Source organism: Lepidochelys kempii, chromosome 7, assembly GCF_965140285.1.
Source record: "Lepidochelys kempii isolate rLepKem1 chromosome 7, rLepKem1.hap1, whole genome shotgun sequence".
Taxonomy (NCBI): domain Eukaryota; kingdom Metazoa; phylum Chordata; order Testudines; family Cheloniidae; genus Lepidochelys; species Lepidochelys kempii.
Genome location: NC_136386.1, coordinates 69,081,232 through 69,102,132, shown reverse-complemented (window position 1 = coordinate 69,102,132; position 20,901 = coordinate 69,081,232). Strand labels below are relative to the sequence as shown.

At 40.4% G+C, this 20,901-nt stretch overlaps 1 protein-coding gene across 2 annotated transcripts in view; it reads right to left on the bottom strand.

The window, feature by feature from the left end:
* Positions 1-20,901, bottom strand: part of SH2D4B (SH2 domain containing 4B) — a 106,712-nt gene that overhangs the window by 59,301 nt on the left and 26,510 nt on the right. The window contains exons 2-4 of one of the 2 annotated variants that reach the window (XM_073353287.1): positions 18,217-18,376; positions 16,995-17,139; positions 2,061-2,208 (exon numbers count right to left, since the gene is read on the bottom strand). In XM_073353287.1, the coding sequence (XP_073209388.1) occupies positions 2,061-2,208; positions 16,995-17,139; positions 18,217-18,376 (453 nt within the window). Of the gene's footprint in view, positions 1-2,060; positions 2,209-16,994; positions 17,140-18,216; positions 18,379-20,901 lie in introns of both variants that reach the window. The other variant, XM_073353288.1, reaches the window with a different exon arrangement.

Here is a 20,901-nt window from a genome sequence, read left to right as displayed (position 1 = left end):
TGTCCCAACCCCCTCCCCCAGCTCAGAACCCCCTCCCGCTGGGATGCATTGCTCCCGCACCCAAACTCCCTCCCAGAGCCCGCAACCCAACCCTCTGCCCCAGCCCTGAGCCCCCTCCCACACTCTGAACCTCTGGGTCCCAGCCTGGAGCCCCCTCCTGCACCCAAACCCCCTAATACCTTGCCTCACCCCAGAGCCTGCATCCCCAGCTGGAACCCTCACACCCTCCTGTACCCCCAACCCCCTGCCCCAGCCCAGTGAAAATGAGCAAGTGAGCGAGGGTGGGGGACAGCAAGCAAGGAAGGGAGGGGAGATGGAGTGGGGGCGGGGCCTTGGAGAAGGGGCGGGGCAAGAGTGTTTGCTTTTCTGCAGTTAGAAAGTTGGCAACCCTAGACTGTCAGTTGGTGTAAACTGAAATAGTCCTGTTCATTCAAAAGTGAAATGCTCTCTCCCCTGCTCCTCACCAAATCCCTTAGAGACCTGGAGTACAAAAGGATATCTTTTACCTTTTCAAATGAACAGAATCCTGGATTTAAATAATTTAACAGGGAATTTTTTTTTATTGAAAATTTAATCTATAGAGTATTTATTCTGTCAAAATAGATGGCAGCCAGCTACCATATTGGATAATGCCAGCAGTGTATCTTAAATATAAAATTAATTTTCTACCTAAAAACTTAGTCTCTCATGAATGGCAGGAAACAGGACTTTGGTAATCAGTCTTCAAGAACTCCTGCAGTGAATGAATAAAACTACAAACAAAAAAACAAAAAAATGCACCACATATTTTGAGGTATTTTTTACTGTTATTGGTTTTCCTTTACTCTTAACATATATAAATTAGCAATACTACAGCATACTACCTCTGTAGCTTTACTTTCCCTACTTCATGAGTTACTTAATTATCTCAGACAACACTTAGCTTTGACCCAGATAAAGGTCACTTTCAGTGCTTACTTTATTTATCTTTATTATACACAATTAGCTCAATGTCGCTGTTTGAGTTCAAACCTTCTAAATATTTCTTCCTCTTTTTGTGTTGAGTAATCAAATCAATGTAGGTGAGCGGGTATAAAGTACATTCTTCCCTCAATACAAATGTGTAATTCTTCTCATTAACGGAAAGGTCACACATTTAAAGGGGAACAGTATATCTCAGAGTTATTACTATATAATAGAGACAGCTAACCATATTTTATTCCCTGTAACCTGTTAAGACCGCCCTTATACAAAACTACTGGGAACCTTATATACAGTACGTACAGTCACATATAGGTTGTGTCCTCTACATGGCTATAGCTGAACACAAGCTACTCTTGTGTTTCTAAATTTTTGTCAGTCACACTGATGATATTTATAAAAGATTTCAGTGTCTAGGAACCAAGCTGAAAAATGTTGATATTATAGCAACGTCATAAAGATCTATTCTAGTATTTAAAACAATCCTTTGAAGTCAATGGAAATTTGCCAGAGTAAGGACATCAGGGTTTTGCCCTACTAGCTGGTACGAAATTCTTAAAATAGCCATATTAGAATAAATACCCAGACAACAACAACTTTTGTCTATTCAAAGCTGAATCCTCTAGTATAAGATGTTCAAATACAGATGGCCAGAATTTTTTTTCCATCAGACATTACAAAAAATTCAAATTGTTTTCTATGGTGCTATCTGCAGGAGGTAGCTTCCACTGCAGAAAATGAATGATGATGCAACCTTTTGCAGAAAGAAACATGAAATTGGCAAAGTGACTGAAATTTGCAACGTAAGGACAAATTGGCTGCTTGCAGCAAAATTGTGTGCAATTTTGTACTGCGCAAGGTAGAAAAATCACTAATGCATTTTTTTACTTGAGGCATTTTGGAAAGCTAGATGTAGAATCTACCTCTTAAAAGACAAGTCTGTCTAGAAAGAAATGCTTCTTTCCGTGGTTGTTTAAAGAGCAGCTTCCCCTCTCACATTACTGTTTCTTGTGGGTTCTATGGTTCCAAGTGGTACTTTACACATGCTTAGCTAAGATTTGTGCATATTTCATATTCATTCATCGATTAAGTTTACTCACACTGTTCTTTCCACTCCTCATCCTCATGTTCATTATGTTGGCTGTGCTGTTGAGCTTGCTTGAGGCTCAAGTACAACTCTTTTGCTCTAAGTTCCTCCTGCTGTCGTATCTGTTCTTCACCTCTTTGCCTCTCTTCTTCCTCTCTTTTCTTAAAAAAAAAGGAAAAGGAAAAAAAATCATTAGAGAGTAAGTATAGTCCTGTCATTAGTTCAATTTCCTCTTCCTTCATACACTTCCTGTGTGACCTTTGGCAAATCATTTAGTCTCTTTGTGACTCACTTCCCCAACTATATAATGGGGATAACAACATTTCTTACCTACCAGGGGTTATTGAGAGAATAAATACATGAAAAATTGTGAGTGCCCTCATACTACAGTAATGGGGAACACAGAAGCAGCTACGATAGCTAGATCTTCTGATGTTTATACTGAACGCTTGCTGTGTCATGTGACACCTCTACCAATGACACGCTACAAGTTGTATATCTGCAAGCTGTGCTATTGTTTCCATACCATGTGCATCCCCACTGGTGACACAGCTTTAATCCCAAAGATAAGTTATTTGTTCTATTGTAGGATCAGCAGAATTCATTAAACCTGCTATAATCCCTTCACTTATTTTCTTGGTTTCAGATCCTGAACAAAATACAGTACCAGTATGGCATGACTGTCAAAGAGACCATATTTTCTAGTCTCCGGTTTCCTGATGGCACTCCCCTCTCCATTGTGCAGAGCAAGCTTTGATACAGAAGAGAATTGATCCCACAGACTTCAATACAATTGCTCACTCATACAACAGGAGTCCATTCCAATAGGAAAAGCGGACAAGGGACATCCCAGCAATTTGTGTTATAATGAAACAAGTGATATTTCCTTTGGGGGCAATACAAACATTTCAACAAGCACTTTGTCACAACTCATTCAGCAGTTCATCCTACATCACTAAAATGGACCCATACCAAATATGGGTTATTCTAGAATTTTAATACTAGCAAATGTGCATGGGTAATAGGATATCAGGGTGAGTAAAATCCAGTGATTTCTTTCTAAGTGTTTACATTGGATTTTTTCATTTAAATTAGGCTTTTCATAATTTCCTTTAATGGACTGTGCTTGTTCAAGGCTTACAGATGGAATTTTCAAAAGGGCTCTGTGTTGATCTAACTCTGCTCCTTCTAGATGGGATTTTCACAATTAATTTCAATGGGAGCAGAACTAGGCCAACATGGAGTCCTTTTGAAAAATTACAGCCTAAAATGAATGTACGACCACCTGTCCCAAGTGCTAAACTCACTAAAACTCACTGAAGCCATTTAAATAGATGGAACATAATCTGTTACATCTGATCAACATGTTCTGACATGGCACATGAGGAGAAATACTTGGGGAATAGTCTAACTTTTCTACTGATCTGTTTTTGTTCTGTTTGGAGTGGAGAAGGGAAGTGATTTTTGGATGAGATTGTGTGTTTTTAAGATATGTTCGTACACTCTGAACTTTGTTTGAAAATATTTATTTGAAAGATATCGCTTATAAATCTGAAAATAAAAACAATTAATTGTATATCTAGACAATTTTCATCACAGCAGGACACATGACATAACCAGAACAATCCACAGCCTATTAATTAAAAACTATACATATATACAAGTGAATGGAAAGATGTTAGAGTTGGGATAATAAACGGAGCGATGGAGTTCTCTAAAACTCAGAGCTTCCATGTCCATACTCCGCCCATCCCCATTGCAGATGCAGAGTTCCCATGCTGAGATATTAGTTTAGCAACTTGGAAGTCTCTCATCCAACCCAACTTGGCTTACCATAGCTTGTGTGAGAAATCCAACAGGATCCCAGATCAAGTCGGACTAACTGCCCTCATGCTAGGTATTTGTTACTCATCATGATCATCTTCTGATGCCTGTGGCTTATTCTCAGTAGTTATTTTTAAATACCTTTCCTGCCAGCAAATTTCAGTGTTTGCAGTTTGCTATTGTCCCTTCATGTGCTAAAACCTGAAGGAGATGTCTAAGGCAGAAAACACTGCAAGGTTCCCTTCATGGGGCTACGTGCAAATTGTTTCATCAGGTGAGTGGAAGGGAGAGGTTACCTAAGAGAATGAGCCATACATTTTGTCAGAACACATGCTGAGCAATCTTGAGAAGACAGAGCTGCTACGCTTCTGTATCTCAGACCTATCTTGAGTAGGCCAGTTTGCACCACTAAAAGGGGACCATTTTCATTATTTATTTGTATTTTGGTAGTGCCATGGAGCTTTAGTATTAATTTGCTCCATTAATTTCTTCAAAGCATTTTATTGAAAATAACCATGTTTCTTTTCAATGGAAATTCAGATACTGTCCACTGAGTCACAAATGGTGCAGTAATAAATTGCTTTAGATCACAGGGCTCATTACATGTTAAGCCTTTGCTACTTTTAGTACACTATATTAGATGAAGGAAAAAGGTGAAGTTATTTGTTTTGCACAGGAGTGTCAGAAACCAAAGCCACCCTCCAGCCCAGCTCAGCCACATAGTGCTGGAATCCTAGTGACTATGTGCTGCATGTTTGGCCCCACTTCAACCCAACAGTAAAATATAGTGCATTGCATGATATTATACTGCCACAAGGAGAAAAAAATCAGATGATTTATTTAAATGGACTTAGCTATAGAAACTAAAAGAGCCCAATACGACATGTGAAATGTCCTTCAGATTATCCTATTATGGTATCAGCTGGAGGCCTCAGTCAGGTTTAGAGCTCCATTGGGCTACACACTGTACTACCATAAAGGTAGAGGTGGTCCCTGCCATGAAAAGTTTATTGTGTTGAGAGTAGGGAATATGTAGAAATGCAGAAAAGCAAGATTCAGATCTTAGTCACACTGGTGAAATTTGATAGCAACTCCATTTAAGTAAATGGATTTACTCTGAATGTGTATCAATTTAACTGTGATTCCTGGTTGGAATGTGGGATTGGGATACTGGACTTCCTGCTTCAGCTCCTGAATTTAGCACTGATTTGCTGTGTGGGTTTTGATAAGCGTCCAATACTACAAACATGAACATGCTTAATTTTATACCTGAGAGCAGGCCTAGTCAATGCTCAGTGGTACTATTCACATGGATAAAAGATAAGAGAAATGTCTGCAAGATCTGGGCTGAAGTTGTCTTAGTCATAGTTTTGTCACCTCTGTCATAATTTAAACATCTGATCCTTGGTTGAAAGGTGCTATACAAGTGCAAGGTGTTATTTATTCATTCATCCACCATTCCACAAATACAATTTTTGTTACGGTAATATCCTGAAAAAAAGAAGAGCTATTCACACATCTAATCTGGTTTCTAAGAAGCCTGCCTGTCCTATATTTTCTCCTTTCAGGCAGGAGAGAGTCAGGAAAACAGCTGTTGCAGCCATTCCATAAGTGTTGGTCTCACAGCGACAGGTCATTGCACGGCTTGCCACCCATAAGAAGAGTAGCAGCTGACTGGAGGGGGCTTCCATTTGGACATGTAAAACAACCTTGTTTCCAGTTGTTGTCACTTTGGATGGGCTATTACCAGCAGGAGAGTGAGTTTGTGTGTGGGGGGGTGGAGGGTGAGAAAACCTGGATTTGTGCTGGAAATGGCCCAACTTGATGATCACTTTAGATAAGCTATTACCAGCAGGACAGTGGGGTGGGAGGAGGCATTGTTTTATGATCTCTGTATGTATATAAAGTCTCCTGCAGTTTCCACGGTATGCATCCGATGAAGTGAGCTGTAGCTCACGAAAGCTCATGCTCAAATAAATTGGTTAGTCTCTAAGGTGCCACAAGTACTCCTTTTCTTTTTGCGAATACAGACTAACACGGCTGTTACTCTGAAACTTGTTTCCAGGGATTACATTGTTTTCCTACCCCAGAGCAACTTTTGTTACTCACTTCCTTTGCCACCTTATAAATTGTTTGTGAGTCGGGGAGTATTTTTGCCACTAAGATCTGAGGAACTGATTTTTATTTTTTTTTTTTAAAAGGAGACTCTTCAAAGCAAGCAGTATTTGTGTGTCATTTGTGACCTTTAAGATCTCAGTGAGGGTCAGAAGAAGTCGTAGAGAGCAGGGCTGCTTGGTTGTTCTGAGCTATGGAGCACACTAAAAAGGTATACTTAAGGAAAAATGACTTATTAGAAAGGATGGAGAAACAACAGTATTCGTTTGTCAAGCGTGAATAAACACGGCCAGGTGTCTTGGGTTTCTCAGGCATGGTTTGTGTAGTGGTAGAGCTCTGTCAGCTGGCTGACTAAGTGTTTATGTCCATTGACATTTCAAAGTGATTGAAAAAAGTAAGCAATTTACTAACTGAAAGCAATTATCTTCAGGGGATGGAAAAGTGGAGCAGATACAAGTCTCTACCTTCTGCAACAACTCAGGTACTTTTCCAGATGGTCTGAAAACTTTTAATGGGCCAGATTCTCAGGTGGTGTAAGTGAAGGCATCCCCATTGCTGTCTGTAGTAGAAAGAGAGCCTGAAATATAAGACCTTGTATCAGAAGCCTGTTGTGAGGAGTAAGGCCTGAACTAAAGTAGTGATAAAGCTTTGCTGATGTAAAGCGAAGAAGCAAAGTGAGCAGAAGTCAGGCTCTGCCTGTTTGCAAGCTCACAGAGTCTGGCAAGAGCAGGGCTGATATTGCAGAAACACAACTTCCTATGAGGTGCTAGGCACAGAGCACTCTCACAAACACATTCCAGAAGGGTGGCATCAGAACACAACACCTTGATACCAACACATTCCCTAAAGATAACAGGAACACTCTGACCCATCCTAAAAATAAGGTCAGAATGACATTGTGATGGATAGAGATGTACAAGGTGATGGTGGTACTGGCTATGTCAGAGGGTGTCAAATAACAACATCGAAGAGCAGTACGTAACTTATTTCCATTGATGTATAAAAGGGAGTCTCAGAGGGAGCGTCCTTGGCAAACCTAGGGGGGAACAGAAAGTCCCCCCATTCACTGAGCTGTGTCCGTTGTAATGGGCATACAGGTATTAGTGGTCCTGTAGAGTCTTTGGGATACTAGGACCATGCCTCATTGACAATAAACCTGGCTGGGTGCCTTCGTACCTTAACGGATCTTGTGGTCATCGGGCAGTTTGCTCAAGGTCTGCTGTGACAACTGTCTGCACAGAGCTGGGGCAGCACACAGGGAGAACACAGACAAACATCTAGCAACATCTGACAACACTGTCAACGGAGCCATACCAACTGAGGATCTATCCCTTTATTTCTAAAGGCTTGTTGTTCATAATGAACCAAAACTGAAGTCCTCCCCCCTGAAATAATGGATGTTAATAATGATGTGCCTATGAAGCACATAACAGCACCAAACACACCACATATAGGAACAAGAAATAGACTGCTCCTAGAACCCCTTAAAAAAGGAAAGTTCTATACTATAGGTGACACTATTAAGCTTACCATAGGCACAGCTGGCCTTACCATGAGGAGAACTGAGGTGGCCGCCTCAGGTGCCAGACTGGGGGAGGGGTGCCACTAGGACCCAGAGTGTAGAAAATTGTGTCCGCTGCTGGTGCATATGTATTCTCTCTGCTCTAGATGCACAGAGATGGTGGAGTGCTGTGCTGGAGGAAGGAGGGCACAAGAGAAATAACAGGCAGGCAGGAGAAAAGCTGAGAGGGAATAACAGAAAGCAGCAGGAGCTGCAGGGAGAGAGAGGAGGAGAAGCCTTTTATGTACCTTTCTAGCACCCCCAGGAGCCTGGACTGATTAACACCAGCTTCTCAGGGAGCTTCCTGTTTCCTGCTGCTTCCCTGAACCCACTTGAGGAGAACAGGCAGTAACTGAAGTAGTAGGAGCCAGTTAGGCCCTTAAGAGCTGATATCTTCCCTCACTCAGGCCCTGCTACCAGCCTGCTTATTTGTCCCCTTCAACTGAGTGTTGAGAGCCACTCTAGCTGGCCCAGAACAGCAGTCATGAGTGAAAGAAGAAAACACCCCTCTGGGGAAGCATTCAGAAAAAGAAAGCAAGCCAAGGAAGCTTTTCTATCTAAGCAGGAAGGAGCTCTCCTGAGATACATTGTTAGTTCTCCTTTATTGAGGTAGATGGCAGAGCAGTACCATGAGAGGAGTAGAACAGGAAGAAGGCAGAATTGAGACCTTTCGAAGTTTTGGCCCAAGCAAGGGGGCGTCCTTTGAGCTCCCCGCCTCAGGTGCCAAAATGTTGTGGGCCAGCCCACATAGGTATTAATCTTACTTATAATATCTGTATCCCATGTTATAAGATAGTATTTAAGGCTCTGTCTACACTACAAATTACACTGGTATAACTTATGTCTCCTCCCACTGAATTATGCTCATAATTATTTCCAGCTTTGGAAAATTGGCTTTTTAAAAATCACCAAGGAAAAAAAAAGTGTTATGTAACTGGCTGGGACTACGAGAGAGCTCTCCCATCTGCTTAACATCTTCTGACTCTATGAGAGTCAGTAGCTATGCTGCTGCCAACACTAGTGCTTCGGTAAACATAGTTTACATCGCTCAGGAGCATGGATCTTTCCATTAATAACATAAAGTGGACATAGCCTAAGTGTTGATTGCTTCCCTCATGCCCACGAAGAGGGGACATGCACAAGAACTCATCACATCACAGCTTGAATGCTGGATGAAAGCCACAACAATTCCCATTGAGAAGACACTTATCACTATGCTGCTTGGGATTTGGAGAGGGTAATATTTCTAAGCATAAGCAAGGTATCCCCAATCTGCTTAGTTTGGGTTAGCTCTAAAAGGCACAGCAGCTTTTATTACATTTTGGAACCTAAGACTGTAACTCATTTTTGTGGGTATGTTTACCAGTTTTAACCTTGTAAAGAACTCGTTTCTTTTTCTTAGTTAATAAATTTGTAGTTAGTTTATTACAGGATTGCCTACAAACCTTGTCTTCGGTGTGGGATATGAGGTGCAACTGACCTGGGGTAAGTGACTGGTCCTTTGGGACAGGGACTAACTTGAATATCTCATTCAAAAATTTTAAGTAACACTTAACTTTCAAATGCCTGAACAGCAAATGTAACTTTTCTTGTCTGCATAGTAAACACAGACATTTTTAGCTGTTTGAATAATCAAAGTGGTGCTTTCTGTACCTTCTTGGTTGCAAAGATTTGAATTGCTTCCTGCTGAAGGTCCACAGTCTGGGCCAGTTCATGCTCTATTGAGATGGTTGCAAGGCCGACCAGCCTCTCCTGTGTCGTTGTGGAGCGTAGATGTGTTTTTATTAACTTCAGCTTGGAGAAGCTGCGTTCTCCACTGGCAACTGTTACAGGAAGTGTTAGAAGTATGCACAGAGCAACAAAAGCATTTGGAAAGAGGGTGGTCATCTTCTTTGTGCACCTATATTCCAGAACAGGCTTTGGAGTTGATCCTGCTGAAATGTATCTTGAAAGGGCTTTCAGGTCATCACCTAAATCACTCGCATCAATATCGCGCATGTCATCATGGATCAACACTGTCTCTAGTGCTCTGCAATGCTGGTGTAGGTCTTCTTCAAGTATAGTGAGGAGTTTTGGAATATCATACAGCATCCCAAATATACTGCTGTGTTCCTTGAGCTGCATGAAACGTTCTTCAACTGACTGTACTGCACAATCTAGCACCTGGTTAAAGAATTCAACTTTGAATTGTTGATTGGGGTCTCTTATGGGATTATCTCGTGCCTCATAATCAAAATGTCGTCTTCTTCAGTGTGCGGGGATAAAAGCAAATGAAGCAGGATTGCTTATGCAGATGTGCCAGTTACACATGGCCTACTGTTTTAATTACACGTGGTATAAATTCTCTAGTGCAGACAGACAGTCTCTGTGTCAACAAAGTTGGTGCTCCAGCATGGTGTTCTGGTGCACTGAGATTCTGCCCTACCCTAAAGAGGATCTCAGTTTTATAGCTCATGACCATGTTTGGTTATGAAAGATCCTATGGCACCTTTGTTAGGAATTTACTTGCATTGGGATTTAGCTAAGAAGCAGGGTTATCATATTTTGCCTACCTATATTCCCCACAAGTTTCACTGGAGACAGTAGTTTGCTTCATGTTCTAAATGGTGGGGTAGTGTTCATATGAACTGTTTACAGTTGCTAGAATCACAGGGTTAGCAGGGACCACAAGGGCCAAAATGCAGGATTTGTTGTGTATAAACTATCCAAGATAGACGGCTGTCCAACCTCCTTTTGAAAACCTCCAGTGAAGGGGCTTCTACAACCTTCTGAGGAAGTCTGTTCCATATTATAAGGCCAGATCATGAGCTTTAAATCATCAGATTTACAGCAGCTGAAAATCTAGCCTGCTGTGTTTCACCCAAGAAGTGGCTACATATCACTGGTGATAGTTATCCTTGTACTGGGATGCCTTCAGCATGTAAGAAGCTATATGAAATGTAAGTTATTCTTTTCATTAGTGGCTCAGATGTGTCCTGTAAATCTACTTGCTTGTGGAAAATATCAGACCTAGATGCTACTTCTTGGCAAATATCCTAAATAAAGACAACCAGTTAGCACAACCACTATTGGGCTAAATGAGGAAAATATTACTTTTCTAACAATCAAATATCAAAAACTTTCACAAATATAGGATAGGGATACCTTCAGTGCAATTGCCCAGTAGAAATTAGACAGCTCACTAACTTTTGTCACAGCTAAAAAGGCAGTTGGATGAAAAAGGCAGTTGTCTTCCTTAAAGAACAAAAAAGCCACTAAGATTTTCCTCTCTTTGTGCTCAGAACTATTAGGTAGGTATTACTAAATTACTGAAATTAAGAGATAGCACACCAAACTCATCCCTAGTGAACCCACTGAGTTCAACAGAGTTACAACATGGATAAGCTTGATTGCATGCCCCACCTACAAGTTACTTGTCATATGCAAACACTCACTATAACTTTATACCATTGGCTACAGAGGTTATAAGCAAGATCAATACATGCAGCATCCTACAAACATTTTATAAAGTCTAAACACACACTGATCAACTTAACATCTAATGTCTATTTTGATGATGATAACACACAGGTAAACAAGACTGGTTTCCAGCTGTGCCTTTATAAGTGTTCAGTGAGGCCTGGAGCCTTGGCATGAGCTAGCACCTGGTCTGCCAGCATCACACCTACATATGATAATGACTGGGTATAGAGCTTAATGCTGCAGGCACTGAGCACTCTGGCCTGATCCAGCAAAGCCCCTAAGCATGTGCTTAACTTTAAAAAAGTGAGTAGTCCACATTACATCAGTGGGACCCCCTCACATGCTTCAAGGTAAGTGTAAGTTTAAGTGCTTCACTGGATCAGGTCAGAGAGCGTTTAACGCCTTACAGTATTGCACCCATAGTGACTACCATGAATAGTGACATACAGTTCAATGAGACTACTCATTGCTAAACTCTGCAGCTGGTAGTCAGTATCTGCAAAATCATGCCCATAGTGTGTCAGGCCTGATTCAGGAAAGAACTTAGGCACATGCTTACATCTCATTGACTTCAATGGGATTTAAGCACATGCCTTGCCCTAAATGCTGTCCAGGAAAGCATCTCTACTCAGAATGGGAGCCTTAATTAACTTTCTCTTCTTCCCTGAATAATTTTGGTTTCAATCACTAGTTATGGCTTGTCTTTACAAACAGCTAGTGAGCAGTGACCTGAGGTGTAAGTCTACCTTGTACTAGCATGCCACAGACTAACTGGCCATGCGGACTCTGCTGCTACACACTAGAAAGTCCCTCGTGTGCTCTGATCTACTCCTGTTTCAAAGCGGAGTAAATCAAAGCTCATTAGGGAACTTTTAGCACCCAGCCCCAGACTTGTATGGACTTATATACAGACAAGCCCTGAGTTGTTCAGCAGCGATCCAAGTATGACGATCTCACAGAATACCTAGCTCTTCAGCGTCAAACTTATCCGGTAAATTTTAAAGTCCCACCACCTACCTGTTTTTAAATGCTTTTTAAAAAACGTTGAAATTTTTTGTTAATATGCACTTCATTTTGCAAACATTTCATAACAAAAAAAACAGTCTAGCTTTGCAGTCAGCTGTGTGAATATTCTTCCTGGCAGGCACCTCAATGGTAATGAACTATCTGCATGACAATTTAAGATTTCCTTGTGGAATGGGGAGCAGATGACATCATTAAAAGAATCATACCACTGTTATTTCTAAAGTGTAGCTGAAGAATTCTGCTCTCACCTGGATGGCCGAAAATCACATCTTTCATTTGGGCCAATGTGCTTGTTATTCAACTTTCTTCAAGAACAAAAACAGCAGCAGCAACTGATCACAGTTTAAAAATAAAAAAGTGCCCATGCTCTCATAGCTGTGTGAATTAGCATAAGATTAACGCCAGTAATAGGCTCGCTTATTTGTCCATTGCAAAAAGGTGCATAAAAGAGTAGCTGTCCTTAAGTTGCAGAAATAAAGAAGTCAACACTTAGACTCTGGCATCATAAATTAAATGCATCTCTGCTTAAGCAGCACCAAGAAAGGCCAGATTAGTATTGGCAAAAGGAAAACAGGGATCATCACTCACTGTGATAAGTGAAAATCTGATTTATCTAGTCCAGCCAACTTTAGAGTCCCATGATATGCCAAGAGGAATAAAAGCTGAAAAGGGGGAATTGTGATGCAAGATGTTTGAAATTAAACACATCAGCAAAACGGACCGCAAACTTTAATTTCCCAAATCAAAATGCTTCACAATGATGGAACTTTAATGGCATTCGGGTTTTTATTCCCCTTTTCAGAGACTGTTTTAAATATGGTCTGGTCATCATCACAGAAGGATGATTAATGAGGTGTTAAATATTTTAAACTTGTTAAAGTGGGCTTGTTAACCAATCTGCATCTCATTCCATCCCCTGAATCATTCATGAAAGGCACATTTCTTCAGGATTTCACTGATTACAGTCAAACATGAATAGATTATTAACCAATTCACCTTTTTCATTGCAGCCTGGGTTTTTTCTAATTTGTTTCTTGTAGTTAGAGGTAAGTAAAGCAATATTTTTTAATGCTAAATGCCTCTTTCCTATTTTTCAGTTTTATTATTGCTGAATGGACTTATTGTAAATATTGAATTTGGTGGTTGCAAAAGGAATAAATGGAGTGGAAGTTAAGATCTGGACATGCCAGAGAACATAAAGCTTAACAACTGACCAGGATTGCCATCTGGTGAGGCTGTAGAGTCTTTTAAGTGTCTTTATTGTTTATAAGCAAACCTACAAAACTAGACATAAATGTTACTCTTAAAAGAAAATCAGATTAGGGATTGATGAGATGCTTTATAAACGTCTAGGGAGCAAAGATTTTTTATATTACAAGGTGCCGATCCTGCAATCAGATCCATGCAGACCGTACACTGTGCCAATGCAGAGCTCACTGAAGTTAATTCACCTGCCACTGTTAGCAAGGTGCACACCTGACTGCAAGATTGGGGCCTCAAGTTAATAGAGCAACATGCTGTAATTTATTGTTGGTGCTAGTAGCACCTACAATAAGCAACTACTACAAAAGCATTTTCATCCATAACCTCATGTCTTCACAAACTGAAGTATTCACCTTTGGGACTGAACATTTTCTTTTGAAGTAGGCTTCTGGTTTCAAGTAATTTTGCTTTGTTTAATTTTCAACAAAATCCCTTCAGATGTTTTTGAGTTATGGGACAGTTAAAAAAAAAAAAAAACAAGAACACTTTTTCCACTGTATGTCAAAGGCAACAGGGGCAAGTTCTGGCCCTAGTTACTCCAGTGTAAGTCCTGCAGTGCTTCCAGCCTCACAGCATGCTGCACAATTTGTGTTACGGACTGTGGGATACCCTCCAGCTCCCAGAAGAATTGTGGGAGCAAGAGCCAATTGCTTCACTGACTTCAGATTTACATCAATTTAAGTGAGGGCAGAATCTGGCACTATTACTTTAAATTTGTACCAAAAGCTTCTAATAGAATAATTAATTTTCCCTAAACACATGTAGTTATGTTGACTGACGAGTGAAGCTGTCACGAGGCTACTTGTTACCCTGCTTTGCAATGGCCCTCTGATATATAAGAGCAGCACTAAGTTTGAAGAGCTTCATTCCATTATATCTGAACAAAGTGCAATGCTATTCTAGAAGCTGCCAGTGTAGTTTGAGTGGCAACTTGTGATGTGGGCAAGGCCGTATGGGTCTTAGTTCAATAGGGCTTTGCTTTCTGAGATGCAGAGGTGGAGCTGCAAAGAGTTATTCCGCTTACAGTACATGCTTTAATAAAGCCACCTGAAAGTTAGTTTCATTATCAAACATTGGCATAAGATCCAAGGGCCCAATTCTCTCCTCTTTCAAGTTAAGTGCAGGTGTAAATTCAAGTTAATTACACCAAAATTATCAGTGACCTGTGCAAAAGACAGGCTACAGGATATGTTCTTGCCATGCTCCACATACCCACTAGCAGCTCCCTCACCCAACACTACACAAGCTGACCAGCTAAAATTAAAAGGAGTACTTGTGGCACCTTAGAGACTAATCAATTTATTTGAGCATGAGCTTTCGTGAGCTACAGCTCACTTCATCGGATGCATACCGTGGAAACTGCAGGAGACTTTATATACATACAGAGATCATAAAACAATACCTCCTCCCACCCCACTGTCCTGCTGGTAATAGCTTATCTAAAGTGATCATCAAGTTGGGCCATTTCCAGCACTAATCCAGGTTTTCTCACCCTCTGCCCCCCCCCCGCCCCACACACACAAACTCACTCTCCTGCTGGTAATAGCCCATCCAAAGTGACCACTCTCTTCACAATGTGTTTGATAATCAAGGTGGGCCATTTCCTGCATAAATCCAGGTTCTCTCACTCCCTCACCCCCCTCCAAAAACCACACACACAAACTCACTCTCCTGCTGGTAATAGCTTATCCAAAGTGGCCACTCTCCCTACAATGTGCATGATAATCAAGGTGGGCCATTTCCAGCACAAATTTCCCCAAATTCCACAATATGGATTTGTGCTGGAAATGGCCCAACTTGATCACTTTAGATAAGCTATTACCAGCAGGAGAGTGAGTTTGTGTGTGTATGGGGGTGGGGGGGTGAGAAAACCTGGATTTGTGCCAGAAATGGCCCACCTTGATTATCATGTACATTGTAGGGAGAGTGGTCACTTTGAATAAGCTATTACCAGCAGGAGAGTGAGTTTGTGTGTGTGTTTTTTGGAGGGGGGTGAGGGAGTGAGAGAACCTGGATTTATGCAGGAAATGGCCCACCTTGATTATCAAACACATTGTGAAGAGAGTGGTCACTTTGGATGGGCTATTACCAGCAGGAGAGTGAGTTTGTGGGGGAGGAGAGGCGCGGAGGGTGAGAAAACCTACCAGCAGGACAGTGGGGTGGGAGGAGGTATTGTTTCATGGTCTCTGTGTGTATATAATGTCTTCTGCAGTTTCCATGGTATGCATCCGATGAAGTGAGCTGTAGCTCACGAAAGCTCATGCTCAAATAAATTTGTTAGTCTCTAAGGTGCCACAAGTCCTCCTTTTCTTTTTGCGAATACAGACTAACACGGCTGTTACTCTGAAACCAGCTAAAATTAGTGATCTCATAGAGGAGTCTTGGTGGAACATGTGATGTAAAGGACCATAACTGATAAGAAAAATCACTGCATGAGTTAAAGCTGAATGTTTCAGCCCTAGGACCCACATTGAGTAGCATGGTGAGGAGCATTAACTCTCTCAATAGTTCCTACACACTAATGGAGATGGAACTTGTGGACAGTCCCAGGGAGGGGGAATAGCATAAGTAAGGTGTCAATGCTAAGGGGAGATGAGACCCATGTGTCAGGCAGCTGCTGTATGCAGATCTCCTGAAATCCAAAGGGTTACCTTGTGGATCCTCAAGCAGACCATATTACCTGCCAGTCCTGTACCACCACTATACACACTTTTGCCTATCTCCAAAATGAATGAATGGGGTGAATTTATCTGCAGGCAAAAGCCAGGTATATTTTCAACCAAGTCCTTCTCTACCATGTTTACTTATGAATAAGTGAGGATGTAACTCTTTTTCATGAGAAATGGGATCAAAGAAAAAAAAACTACATTAAATAAATACAAAATAGGAGATAAAGACTAAAACCTCATGTATGCTTAAAAATTAGATCAACCTAGCTTTGTTGCTCAGGGCTGTGAAAAATTTCATGCCCAAAGCACTGTAGTTAGGATAAGCTAATTCTCAGTGTAGTCACAGCTGCATCAATGGAAGAATTCTTCTCTTGACCTAACTACAGTCGCTCAGAGAGATGTATTAACTTGAACAGAAAACCCCCTTGCATTGCTGAGTCTACACTATCGCATTGTAGTAGCATAGGTGCAATGCAGATGTGCCCTAAGAATTAAACAACCATTAAGAACTGACCACATGGAAGATGTTATAGAAAATTACAACTAAAATTAGTCAAATGGCCTTCACCCATGAGAATCAATTGCAATTTTCCCATTAATTTAATTGGAGCAGGATCAGCTCCTCATTATATTAAAGAAAAAAATAGTGAAAACATTTTGAGATTACATACATACATCAACTACTTATCAAATATTAACAGAATGTTTAACAAATTTTAACATCTTCAAAAAAAGTTATGCAAATATGTTTTCCCCCTCCTATTATTATTTATTATTATAATTCATCCAGCATCTATAACCAATTCCGTAAATTTGTTAGCTGAATAACCTATGCAATCACTGTTGTGACATTTGTGAATGTGATAATGGAACATGTTTAAAGTTATTCACCCAGCTGTTCTAATGAATACAATGGTGCTATTTATACATTCCAGTAGAAAAAGATTGTAATGCTTACAGATGATAGGAGTTGTGAATTTACATGGGGAAAAATGAATATAAAGGCGAAAGATGATTGCATGCAAACCTTTAATTCCTCCTGAATTTTTTCCTCCATCAGTTTGGCTTTTCGATCTTCTGTTTCTATTTTCCATTTTTCTGCCACTATTTTGGCTTTCTCCTTAGCCATAGCATCCCGGAATTTCTTTGTAATTTCAGCCTCTTTTTGCTTCCTTCAGAAAAGAATTTGAAAAAAAACAAAACAAAGTTAGAGACTGCTCTTTAGGAAGCGAGAAGAAACGATTATTGAGTAAACAAGCCTAGATCCTTATTACTATCAGTGATACTAACTGGTTCATGTAAGAGTCTAGGAAAATATACATGGAAAAAAGAATTTAAAATGTATTTAACAAGTGAAGTACAATAAGCCTAATTCCAAGCACACACCCAGGGGACAGACATTTTCAGTCTTGGAAAGTGACTAAAAATAGCACCTTCTAAAAATCAAAAATTTGTTCATTGGATGTCTTTGGTTCAGACCATAGCTATTTCCTTTTCTAATGAAAACCAGATATTTCTTGTCAGCAATGCAAAGCCAAAGCAGCAATGGGACAGTGATCTGAAATCCATTCTGCCTCACACATCAACAAAGCTATCTGCTAAATTCCAGTGGCAAAATCTTTATTACTGGTGACAATGTAAAAGGCCAAGCACAGATTGATGTCTGAATCCCAAGTGAAATATACAGCATCCACATTCAGAAGCAGCCTATTTTGACTTTAACTAAGAATATCTAATAAAAAGAATAAATATGAAATGACACCACATTGTCCAATCCCTGTTCAGAGCATTACCACAGAGTGTGATCTACCTGGGGCCTCATCTCTCAATGCCATTGGGCATCAACACACCCTCTGACCAATTCCAAAGCTGTCATAGGCTCCATTAGAAATACAGTTAATGACACTTTCCTGAGTCAATTATACTAACATGCAAATAAGCCACTCAGCAATAGGCTTTATGTGCCAAACTTCAGTCAGAAATTTTTATCCCTGACTACAGCAGCTATTTCTGATTTATCATCCAAAAGCAGATTGCAAACTAAAAAACAACCTAACTGAGCAGGTAAATAGTTTAGATCATGATCAGACCCAGCCTAATCTCAATATCACTCCTACTGGTTTGAAAGGGGCATTTTTCACTAAAGAATTCTAAATAAATTTTAAAATATGGATTTTTTTATTCCAGTTTTTCCAATAGTTGTGTCAGTGTGTGAAATGGGCCATCAATTCAGAGTCATAAAACCTCACCATAGTTCTTCTGCTTCCTTCTGTGCTTGCTGCCTGGCTCGTTCTGCTATTAGTTCCTCAGAAATCTGTTCATATGGCTTGTCACCTGGGGAGTCTCCCATAATCCAGACCCAGATCTCACCATCACTCCCATGAAGCCACTGCACATGTTTGTCATTACCTGTAACAGCCACCAAAACAAACATGGAAAGCACTTATTAAGCAACTTGCTCAGGTTCAGAAACAAATATAGGTGAAACTGTGCTAGAAAGTTAAATCCAAAAAGTAAAGGAGAGCTAAAAGGTAGGACTGAGCCCTCATACTTTGCATGCTCTACTTAGACTAAGTATTATGCGGCAGGGATAGCATTTTGTACAATGCTCAGTTTGTGCCTCTAGATGCTAATGTAATAGAAATAATCACAAAAATCACTGTGAGATTTGTTGTAGCATGTTGCAGAGCATGATGGCGGCTTTCCTGACAGAACTGCGATGATAAATAGCAGTGGGCTGCGCGCATTATACCTGGCTTTCAACAGTGCTATCAATCTGATACATCTGTGAGAGCAAATAAAAGGTACAACAATATTTTTAATGGGGTTAAACAGGCATCATCCTGATTAGTATCCTAGCACCTAATTAGCATGGTAGCTGGGAGAAGTCAAATCTCACTGCTGTTCTGAGACTCTTGCTGCTTGTTTGTGAATTTAGCAGGTTCAGAGCACAAAATAGACCCCTTTGGAGTGTGCATACTCTTTTTGTGTTACTTTAGGTTTCCTTCGTCTCTGGCCTATTGATATATTTCTCATAGGCACAACTTTTCCCCATTAATACACAGCCATATAATCAAAATCTTCATCTCTAGAGGATGTCTTCAGAAATTGCTCTCTTTTTTCAAAGCTGTAGGTCTCTTCGAGCCCCACAGGCACCACATATTAAACTCACTCAAACAGATCAGTATAATTTATCAGTTGGTGCAGCACTAATAATGATACACACATCCATCTATCAGGCTGAAAGACTATAGCATAATCTACCAATTTGACAATTTTATACATCAGCAATAGTTGGACAGCCCCTTCACAGCATGTCCCATTTTAAGCCAATTCAGCTTGAACACCATATGCCTTTAGTTTATTTTTTTCTTTAGAACAAGCAAAACAGCTTTTTCACTTCTAGAGGTAAAATTTAGACTGTAGGCAGAAATGCCTCCCCTGCAAATCTGCCCCCAAACCAACATCAGTAATACTCCTCATAAAGCTGGAGATGGGTTTCGATGTGCAATCTGATCAGAAAGCTTTGTAGTTTCTCACAGAGCAGCATCCAAAAAGACAATGTGATGAGTGGGCAGCAAAAGAAATAAGTAACTCAGAAAGTCTGACACTGTGAAGATGGAATTCTTGCCTCAAAGTATTTGCAGCCTGTAAGTCAAGTTAAGAGAAGGCTCTAGTCGTTTAGACCCCAAAATAAGATCAATTCTAAGACCAATAGAGGAAAGCTCAGCCAATGGTGAGGCACTGACTTAGGACTGGGTTCAATTTTTTGTTCTACGACAGCCTCTCCTGTGTGACCCTGGCCAAGTCACTTTAACCCCTATTTAACAGATGGGGAACAGAGTCAGAGATTAAGTTCTTTCTAACTTCACAACACTCTTGTGAGGTAAACTACATTAGAGACAGTGAGGAGGTGCTCAGATACTACAGAGGAGCCATGTAACTACTTAAGAGCTGAACAGGGATTCTAGAAGTGAAATTTCCTTCACTACTTTACCTGCACAGGCTGAGTTTGCCTGCTTTGGCAATCAAGAACAGTTGCCTGTAAGGTATGGTTATAGTTCAAAAAATTAAATTATATTTTTTTAATTTTGTTTTGAGATTTCCCATCAATTAGGACACTTTTCCTGGGGGGGACTGTTTTCAACAAAACCCCGTTTTGTCAAATGCGAATTTTTCAGTTGAAATTTTTCAACCAGAGAAAAAGAGTCCCTAACTAAAAGAGCTTAAAATCTAAATTGACACAATAGAGAATTATTGAAATGGGGAGTACAGTTGTGGATCTAAGGCACAGAGAGATTGAATGACTGTTCATATAGGAATTCTGGGGCAGAATCAGGAATTCAACTCAAAGTCTGAGTCCCAGTCTAGTACCTTAACCACAAAGTAAACCCACCCTTCATCTGCCACAAGAGGAGGTGGGGGAACTCTATCGCTTAATGCATATAAATTAGACTTGACAGCACACTTGAAACAAATGTACTATTAGAAACAAACCTACATGAGAAGGGAAGAGGACTGGATAACTTATTGGTCTATATTCCATCTCTGGTATTTAAACTCTATGATTTAAACAAAGTTAGTCCTCTATCAGGCAACCGTGCTTATCATAGCACCCCAAAAAAAGCTGTAAAGCAAAATTATGTCTACTGATATACAGTTCTCTACTTGCAGCAGATCTGTGAAGGAGTATCATGGAGTTTAGCCCTCCCTCTTCTGCAAGATCTAAACTGCTCACAGGGTGGTGAATTTTTTCTTAGCAGCTCTTGGCATAGCACACCAGCATCCAAAATTTACAACCCCAAAGGGTAACTTTCCAGGAGATACAAGGCTACACATAATATGCATGGAAATATACACACCCACACACACGCTGATCATCACAGACATACAGAATCATGTCATTTTGGATGATAGTATTTGCTTGTGCTTAT